The sequence below is a fragment of the Haliotis cracherodii genome, unplaced genomic scaffold, assembly GCF_022045235.1.
Source record: "Haliotis cracherodii isolate W230 unplaced genomic scaffold, xgHalCrac1.p SCAF_4, whole genome shotgun sequence".
NCBI lineage: Eukaryota > Metazoa > Mollusca > Gastropoda > Lepetellida > Haliotidae > Haliotis > Haliotis cracherodii.
Window position 1 is genome coordinate 2,771,431 of NW_027266297.1, and position 10,565 is coordinate 2,781,995.

The 10,565-nt window shown below is 44.9% G+C and overlaps 1 protein-coding gene and 1 pseudogene across 1 annotated transcript in view; one reads left to right on the forward strand and one right to left on the reverse strand.

Annotated features, from left to right (window-relative positions):
• LOC139478372 (uncharacterized) overlaps positions 1 to 9,038 on the reverse strand; it is a 72,344-nt gene extending 63,306 nt beyond the window's left edge. The window contains exons 1-2 of the mRNA XM_071260808.1: positions 9,001 to 9,038; positions 6,818 to 6,948 (exon numbers count right to left, since the gene is read on the reverse strand). Coding sequence (XP_071116909.1) covers positions 6,818 to 6,948; positions 9,001 to 9,038 — 169 coding nt within the window. The remainder of the gene's footprint in view (positions 1 to 6,817; positions 6,949 to 9,000) is intronic.
• On the forward strand, positions 35 to 3,959 carry LOC139478857 (uncharacterized; annotated as a pseudogene).
• Positions 9,039 to 10,565: the final 1,527 nt, after the last annotated feature.

Genomic DNA, 10,565 nt, shown 5'->3' on the forward strand with positions numbered 1-10,565 from the left:
CGCCAGTCAGGTATGCTGGGATTTCAATAAATTTGGCTGTAGCAGGGTCAACTGTAAGTACACTCACAAATGCGGTAAGTGTGGCAAACATTCCCATAGCTCTAGGACCTGCTTTCGAGGGAATGGGGTCCAACCGACCCCATACAAGCCCAATCAGCCCTTTCCTAACAGAAAACCAGCCGGCAAGGCAGGTAAATTCAATGGCCCCTTCCCCCGTGGATCTCAATGAAATGGCACCCTGGTTACGCCAATATGCTAGGGTCAATTACAGAGATGCAAATTATTTATGGGTAGGTTTTAGCTTTGGCTTTAAGCTCGAGTTCCAGGGAAGCCGCACGGGTCGCCTGGCACGAAACTTGCGATCAGCCACACACCAAGATACGGCAGGCTACGTGAAACAAAAACTACAAAAGGAAGTCGACCTTGGCAGGATGGCGGGCCCCTTCAAGGACACCCCCCTAGACAACCTCCAAGTATCCCCAATAGGCCTGGTGCCCAAGAAGCAGCCAGGATATGGTCAGCACCTGGGTAAGCATGCGGAGGAATTCCGTCTAATTCACCATCTATCCTATCCCAGGGGTAAATCTATAAATGACTTCATAGACACAGAGGCCTGCTCCGTTGTGTACGCCAGATTTGATGAAGCTACCCAGATGGTGCAACAACTGGGAAAGGGAGCATTACTAGCAAAATTCGACATTCAGTCGGCCTTTAGAATTATACCAGTCCACCCATCCGATTTCGAGCTGCTAGGCATCAGATTCGAAGGTGAGTTCTATTTCGATAAATGCTTACCATTTGGCTGCTCCATATCTTGCGCCATATTTGAAACGTTTAGTACCTTCTTGCAATGGTGCATGCAATCGCATCTTCCAACGTGTCCGGTCATGCATTACCTGGATGACTTCCTAACGGGGGCACAGCAGGCACCAGCCACTGCTCAGACAACCTCAACGGATGCGTGAATACACTTGAACAGCTTTGGGTTCCTATTGCGCACGACAAGACGGTGGGCCCCACAACCAAACTGACATTCCTAGGGCTGGAAATCGACACCATTGCAATGCAGATCAGAATCCCAGAGCCCAAGATCAAGGAGGCAACAAGGGAAATCCAAGACATCCTGTCAACAGGTAACATCAAGGTCACAAAAAGGGCCCTTCAGTCCCTCATAGGCAAGCTTAACTTTATGTGCAGGGCTATACCAATGGCAAGGGCATTCAGCCGCAGGCTAATCGATCTGCTTAGCAAAGGTAAGCAACCATTTCACCACATTAGGATTACCAGCTGGGTCAAGGAAGACCTACAAATGTGGTTAACATTTCTTACGAGTTATAACGGCATTTCAGTGTTTCAGGACCAACTATGGGTGGACAGCGATTTCCTCCAGCTGTTTTCAGACGCAGCGGGTGGCGCCGGCTTTGGGGCCTACATGCAGGGCAAATGGTTTAACGGCGCATGGCCACCCCGGTGGGTGACGGATGGAACTACACGGGACTTGACGCTCCTGGAGCTGTTCCCCATCACACTGGCCATCCAAATCTGGGGCAAGCAACTCGCAAACAAAAAGGTCCTCTTTTACTGCGACAACCAAGCCGTCGTAACAATAATCAACAAGCAGTCAACCAAGGCCCCCAGAGTGATGAGCCTACTCTGTCGCCTAATCCTGCAGTGTCTCCGATATAATATTATGTTTAAGGCAAAGTATGTATGTTCCACTGCTAACACTATTGCCGATGCTCTCTCGAGGTTTCAGCTCAAACGCTTCCGAGAGGCAGCACCAGCCGCGGACCAAAACCCCACACCTATCCCGTGCAACATATGGCTGATCTGAGGCAGGAAGCCGGCAGACTCCTACAACAATCTCTGTCTACTAATACATGGGCCACTTACCAAACAGGCATCAATGCCTTGCACCAGTTCCGGTCCGCACACCAGCTACAAGAGGTGTGGCCAGTCCCGCTGGATCAGGTCGTAAACTTTATTGCTTATCTGTCAGTCACTCACCACTCCCCTAACACAGTCAAGACTTACATTGCAGCGCTGTCTTCACACCACAAATTCCACGGGCTCACCGACTGTACAAACCATTTCCTGATAGGCAAGATTGTAACTGGCTTACACAAATCAGCGGGCCGACCAGACACCAGAAAACCGATCACTGCAGATCTGCTGCAGGTAGTAACCAACAATCTGCCTCACGTATGCTCATCAGCATATGAAGCCAGGCTGTTCAAGGCAGTCTACTGCACAGCCTTCTTCGGTTTCTTTAGGGTTAGCGAACTCGTCCAAACTGGACCCTCAAAAACAGGTTGCGCCATCCAGAATTTAAGCTTCTCGGGCAACCCCCAGCAGCTTTCAATCCATTTACCACACTCAAAGTCTGATCAGTACAGGATGGGGACAACAGTTACAATGTCACCTATACCAGGTAATCCGCTATGTCCGGTAGTCGCCATCAAGCACTACCTGGAGGCGCGCCCCTCCGGCCCACAACATGCATTCGTCCACTTTGACCATTCCCCCGTTACAAGGTACCAATTCCAGGCACTCCTAAAAAAGGCCTTAGCACACAGCAACATAAACACGGCCTGCTATTCTTCGCACTCCTTCCGCATTGGGGCAGCCACATCAGCAGCCATGAACGGGGTGCCTGAACACCTCATACAACAATACGGCAGGTGGAAATCAGATTGCTACAATGCTTACATACGCCTACCAACAAATTCAATGTTGCACAATTAAATCAAATAGTCTTTCATGGTACTTACTACACTTCTTATTGTTTACAGTTTGGATGGTGGGATCCAGCTACATGGCCAGGGCACGGCAGTACTTGCTCCTGAAGGGCACCAGCCCGAACCAACCGAGGATGCTATGGCTGGCACGAGGGGGGATGAGGTGGAAGGAGCTGGACACCATTCTGGATGCACAGGTCAAGGCGACACGGCGCAGCCCCAGAGCCCTCATCATTCACCTGGGCTCCAACGACCTGTGCTCGGTCAAAGGCAGCCAACTCTACCTTGACATGGTGGCATCAATCCTTCGGATACAACTCCAGCTTCCTGACACCAAGATCATCGTATCCTCAATGCTGCCCAGGCGCTACTGGCACGATGCCAGGGATCCACGAAAGATCGAGGGGATGCGGAAGAATATCAACCGCCGACTGACCAACCGAGTCAAAGAGCTCGGCGGTACAACAGTGCCACATCCCCAGATCCTGGCATCTGACAAGACATGGTACGCCTGGGAGGGCGTCCACCTCAGTGACAAAGGACTGTGTGTGTTTACGGACAATTTATTGCATGCCCTGGCGCTCGTTTTGCGCCAGTAAGGATATTATCTCCACAGGTTAGTGTTTCCTTTCAGTGCATAAGCAAGCCGGGCAACAATGCTATCTCCGCGTATCGCGTGGCCGTGGGTGTGGGGTAGCACTCTGGTGCTTTGTGGCGGGGTTCTTGTGGGCTACACTGCTAGTAACAAATTAACTTGCTTCCAAATTAATACTCGTGCTTAAGGCTACCTGCTTTTCAGCGGGAACCTTTCCGGGGTTACCTGCTTCTCAGTGGGAACCTTGTCTTTCCCGACTTTTCAGCCGGGGAATCGTAGAATAACATACGTTGGGGCAAACAGTTGCCACGTATATGGGCCCGGCGGCGGAAGTCGTCTTGTCAAGCGGTAGCTGACAGTTGGGTCCGCGGCGGGAGCCGCACAATGGTTTTGCTAATGGGGCCGGGCAGTGTGATCTGCTTTGGCCGGCTACCTGGGGCCGGGCAGCGGCAGTCTGACTTAGGCCAGCAGCGTGGAGCTGCTTTTGGCAACGTGGGAGTTGCCAAGCAATGGTAGCGTTTAAATATGCTACCGTGGGGGCCGGACAGCGGTAGCAGTCTCAGGCCAGCAGCGCTAGCTGCAATCGCCGTCGGCCACGCGCGTGGCCATGGCAACGGTAGCATTTTTGGTATATACAATTAGCAGCTAAGTAGCCAACTAGTACCTGCACACCCTCGGCCATTTAACCCAATCTCATCTTCTGTTTTATTACAGGCACGGGCACCAACGGCTCGGTGGCCCGTGCCTCTCCTTGGCATATCGCGGGATAATTACATTTAGTACTAACTACTAAATGACTTTATCGCGCGTATCCAAACCATGGGCTAATTACGTCTGTAACCCAATCACCCCTCGTAACTCAATCACCCCGGGCCACCACTCGGCACCGTGCCCGGGGAATAATCCCGCGCAAGCATCATCCCGCCCTTTGTTAGTCCGTCATTCGCGAGCAGCCCTTCCCCAAGTACACACGTGTGTCACTGTATCTAATCGCTTTCCCACCCACCCACCCAGCTTGCCACTCCTTTTTCTTTCCTTTTCAGCCTGACGTGTCCTCTTCACCTGGAATGCTAATCACTTCTTTTCTTCAGCGTTTATTCTATTACAGGTACCAGCAGAGCGGATTGTATATATGTAAATAAACCTGTACATATGTAAAATAGGTTTTCAGAGCGCTTCTATATGTACATACTTCTAAACGATTCTGATATATGTAATTAAACATGACTTCTTAATCGCTGTATATCTGTACATATGCAATACCTGTCTCAACAATAAACTATGTCGAGGTGTGCGGGGTTTCTTGTGGGCTACACTGCTAGTAACAAATTAACTTGCTTCCAAATTAATACTCGTGCTTAAGGCTACCTGCTTTTCAGCGGGAACCTTTCCGGGGTTACCTGCTTCTCAGTGGGAACCTTGTCTTTCCCGACTTTTCAGCCGGGGAATCGTAGAATAACATACGTTGGGGCAAACAGTTGCCACGTATATGGGCCCGGCGGCGGAAGTCGTCTTGTCAAGCGGTAGCTGACAGTTGGGTCCGCGGCGGGAGCCGCACAATGGTTTTGCTAATGGGGCCGGGCAGTGTGATCTGCTTTGGCCGGCTACCTGGGGCCGGGCAGCGGCAGTCTGACTTAGGCCAGCAGCGTGGAGCTGCTTTTGGCAACGTGGGAGTTGCCAAGCAATGGTAGCGTTTAAATATGCTACCGTGGGGGCCGGACAGCGGTAGCAGTCTCAGGCCAGCAGCGCTAGCTGCAATCGCCGTCGGCCACGCGCGTGGCCATGGCAACGGTAGCATTTTTGGTATATACAATTAGCAGCTAAGTAGCCCACTAGTACCTGCACACCCTCGGCCATTTAACCCAATCTCATCTTCTGTTTTATTACAGGCACGGGCACCAACGGCTCGGTGGCCCGTGCCTCTCCTTGGCATATCGCGGGATAATCTGCATTAGTACACAATACTCTATCATTCTAGCAACACAACAATTGTACTGCTTTTAATTTCTTCTCTGAAAATGAGTTATTGAGGTATTCAAAGCCTCTCACATGGGAAGAATGCTTCAGGTACAATCATGAATGTGTTGTATTCAAACAGAGGCGAATGGTGTAGGTCATTTGTTCGCGTGAACATTCCACCCAATTCCCTATTCAGCTCCACAGCTACAGTTGAGATAGTTTATTGTTATTATCAGTCGATCTTGTAACAGTTCTGTATAATTTTTACAGACAGCCATACAACAACCAACTGTATTGCGGAATATAATAGCTCCTAAAAGAAGAGGTGATATTCGCGTATCCATGCACAACTTGCTCTTCAAAAGCATCTGACACAACACATGTATTCAAATAGGACCACCATAAGATGAGAAAGGTCGGTTAAGAACAACTTCAGTAAGTCACAATGACAGCGTGTCGTAATACATTTATATCAATAACAAGATGTTGCCCACAGAACAAACGTGACGGGAGAGATTTCATTAAGTTGTTAATGAACCTGTGGCGGTTACATGTTTTAGTCATCATTGATCCATTGGTCGATCATTGAAAGGTGATAAAAGTTCAAGGTAAATATAGAGATTGCTGTATGCTGTCACTGTCAGCCTAGACACGGATCAAGTCAATACTACGACAGCTGGGATGTGCCTTTCTTCATTCAGTTCACAAGGATGGGTCGCAGCGAGGATATTCGTGAACGATCATGCCGTCAAACTATCTGACGTTTCTAAATATATACTAAGTACGGCGCTGAGTTCAAGATTAAAGAGTCTAAATGATCAGAAAGAACGCTTCTGTATGAGTGTATACATGCTTGAGAATTCCAAGGGGTACCCCAAGAATGTGAAAGTGGTCTCTCAGTGTCTCGTGAAAAAACGTATGATCGTCAAATTCAGTGCAAAAGCCGAATATCGTGTCAACTTTAAATGAATACACGCACACACGCACACACACACACACACACACACACACACACACACACACACACACACACACACACACACACACACACACATAATAATAATTATAATAATAATTGTAACAATGTTAGCAAGCTAAGATACTGAAGACAATGGTTCTAACGTCAACAATCTCCCTAAAACAGGTGGTATCATGAAGGATTACAAACAAGATGTTGCAGGTTCGTATCTAACCGAGGTTTAAACTTATCTCCGCGGCGGGGGCGGTCGGGTAGCCTAGTGGTTAAAGCGTTCGCTCGTCACGCCGAAGACCCGGGTTTGATTCCCGACATGGATACAATGTGTGACTTCAATTTCTTGAGCCCAAAATTTGTTAAACATCACGATACGAAAATGAAACAAAGTGTATTTGAAACTACATTTATTGTTATATCATGTATTTCTAATCTTTCACATACCACCTATTATACAAGGATTTCAGATTATATCCCTTCTACAAAATGCAACTGCAGCTTAAAGATGAAACGGTATGTATACATTATAATCACCATCCAAGGACAACTTACCCAATAACAGTTGCATCCACCCAGCCAGCACCACCACCCGGATCAACCTGACTACCGCCATGTTGAACTGGCAGGAGTTGGAGTACCACGCCTGTACTTTCACAGCGATTGAATATGCAAACCACACTTTCCTTGTTATTTTGAACGTAGATAACGTATTGTTTACGTAAATTGTTGACAATGTGAAAAAAAAAGTTGAACAAGGGATGGACAAAAGGCTAAACTAGTGTTATCTTTTTCCTGTTGCAAACCTTTGTATGTTTGTGTTGAATCCATCGCTGTGTGTGTTTGCTATCTTGCAATCGGGTTACATATAAATCCCAGATAAATACAGCATAGTTGCAAGTAATCAGTCTTATATTTAGTTGTCTAAATAAAAGTATGGCAGTTTCATGATTGAATTGTGGAATTTCTCTTACATTTAGTGCTGGCATTAATGTTAATGTAGTATGTTATATCCATCTCTCAACATACACAACAATGTACACAAACGACCATCATACTTTTACCTTGAACACACATTCAACATTGCATATTGCTTTTCTCCCATTAAGATTGATTACTCGTGTAAAGGACTTTGCAGTACTTTCAATATACAAGATGTCTGTGTATTGAGATAATACTATGGTTCAGTTGTAGATACGTTAGACTTACATTATGATACATATGGTTTCTTATAACTTATAACCCATGCTTGCTGTAAAAGGCGACTAACAGGATCGGTTGGTCAGGCTCGCTGACTTGGTTGATGCATGTCATCGATCCCAAATGCGTGGATCGATGCTCATGATATCAATCACTGGATTTTCTGGTAAGACTCGATTATTTACAGACCGCCGTCATATACAATGTAGCTGGAGTATTGCCGACTGTGGCGTTAAACAACAAACCAACCAAGCAACCAACTTTAGCCGTACAAACGGAGACAAGTGTATACCAAAAGGAGAGTCATTTTAACAGTCACATTCTTCCTATTCCTGTCCTTCATGCACATCCCGTTAATGTCTTATACATCATGTCTGACTCCCATTACATTCTCATAACCGCGTTGAGTATTAAGCAGCGGTTTGCCGACACTTCTATTGTGTTGTATATCACTCACACAATGGTATTTCCAAAAACATCCAATTATTTGGCATTGACCTAAATCCTAAAAACGACCATTCTATTTCACCTACACTGAATCCATGGTTTGTGTTATTGTATTAATTGTGTGTGAACACTCAGATTCAACGTGAATTGTTGTAACTTGCATGCGTGCCTGATTTGAGTCTGATGCGACTTTTGAAACTCGAATAAATGTGTAAGACTTACATATTACAATTTATACTACAAATATATTTATGGGCACTGCCGTAAATAGTATGCGAGTGAGCATCAATAACTGAATGGAACTGACGTTAAAATATCCCCGGATACAAGTGAAGTGTACATTATTAGCTCTCTCGGTATAGAGTATAAAGCAGCAAACTTCATGATGTTTATTGTCATTTAGTAGCCAGAATGACATTTTCGACAGAAGATATGACAACTGTATCCAATCATAAAATTGTATGGCATTATTCATCACTTCATATTCCATGAAGTGTGGTTAGCCAACGACGAACACAGGTCCTCAGTATCCTCAGAACAGAGATTGCGTTACAATATAATCTTAATGCTTCCTCATAATTTGTTGCTGACGACCTATTCTACCCCAGATCTTCACGGGTAAGATGACATCATTGTGTATTTGGGAACAGGTCATATATGCACGAAATAGACATACACATGGAGACCAGTTGGGAACATTGGTGTTGTGGCTAGCTGTTGTTTTTTCTTTTAGAAGCGAATGGAAACTCCCTAATGGAGTGACCTCATTTTATGTTTACAATCCCAGCGCTTGAAAACCTTCGTCACAGGGAGCCTCGCTTTGAGGAGCTGGATTGTTTAATGTCATCAACGTCTGGCACTACATTATGTCACAGGCTGAATTTGATTGTATTCTGTTCTATATTACTCATGCTTTATGTCACTAACACATACCTTTCTAGCAAGTAATTTCACAGTCGGTAATTGTAATTGTACAGATTTACTGTTGTCTGTCATCTACATCCTGTGCTCTGGTACGTGCAAAGCCTGCAATTGTTGTAGAGGCAGATTACATGTCTGTCCTCCAAAAAAATACTACATGGGTTACTGACCCAGCACACACCATGTCGAACAATCTGCCATCAAACATCCGAATTGTTATAATTCACAGGTATGTTGAGTGAGCGTTAAGTGAAAGCTGAGTTAGGATATAATTGCAAGTGTTGTAATTGTTTTATCTAAACATGCAATAGTTCTATTTTCAAGTGTGAGTTATATTATAGATAATTACTATTACATATTAATTGTTATTTTGATATTGAAAGAGATACATTCTATTCTTACATATTCTCAACTTGTGCCGAAAGGTTTTTGAAGAAACGCTTCAGGTATGTGTTAGTCGTTAACTGAAATGTGTCAAGTAGCTCCTGATGAAATTGACCAAGCCCCATTCCAGACTTCCCAATAGTCGATACGTCAGGATTTTAAAGGATTTATATCCATCGAGACTATCCCCCCTCCGTTTAATTGATGATGGGATGTTTAATCCACATAAAAAAACTTCAGTCAGGGTGTGCTGTCATTCAAAGTGGCCGTTGATTTGTGATACAGACTGCACTTTATTTATTTACCCCTAAAAGCATTGTTTTCTTAAATTAAACCCTCATTTGTATTACCATTATTCGTTATGTGTTGTAGAAGAGAGGAAGAGAAGTTATCTAACTTCTTGCCTGCGGCTCAAGGATCAGCGATTGGGTTAACATCACATTAGCAGTTTGTAGTTGCTAAATATACCCACACCTAACTTAGTATGAAGTTTGTTTCATGTTGGGTAATATACATGTATCAATATAATGTCATATGTACACTGCAACTCGTCGGGTACTTGCACACAGATACAAAGTAAATCATATAGATCATGCAATGTTTTATCGTCAGACAGCTCCTGTTACATGAACATGTAGACCGCGCAATAGAAAATACCTAGATTCAGTGTGTCGTGATGAGTATAATATACCATAGTCCTTTTGTTACAATGTGAAGCCCAATAAGCAGTGTACTAAATACTGTGTCGCTAGAAAATAGCTAATGTCACCCATGTCCAATGGGTTTGTTGACATGTCGGGTTTTGGTACTTCTGAACCATGAGAGTGTACTCCTGCAAATACACTTTATACAAGATGTGACTCGAGAGTTATATATTCCACTCTTATGACATAATTTCCAATGTAATGAAATCTATTTGGCACAGGTAACAAGTGCCTGTTTAGTATTAAACAAAAAAAGCATATGTTTACAGTTGTTGTAATGAGAGAGTTATACCCACTACCGGTTACATCGTATCAATTCCGGTTAGGGAAAATAGTCACACAGATCCAGTGGCTTTAGGAAAGAAAGTTCCATGGCTCCAGCAGTTCCGGTTTAAAGGCATCCGTTTCTAAAATACACTGTCCAATTCAGAACAAACAGTTTAAAAACTCTCGATCCCATTAAAATCAGATCTTAGTTCTCGATACCTGACGACACCCAATTACGGGTCACGTCAGACCGACCTTGCGCGAGTTTTGACCAACCAATGGAATGACTGTCAAGAAGTCGATATTAGCCAATCAGAAGGCAGCTTTCACGTGCTTTACGGCACTAATTTCAACTTGGCGACTACGCTTCGAAACATATT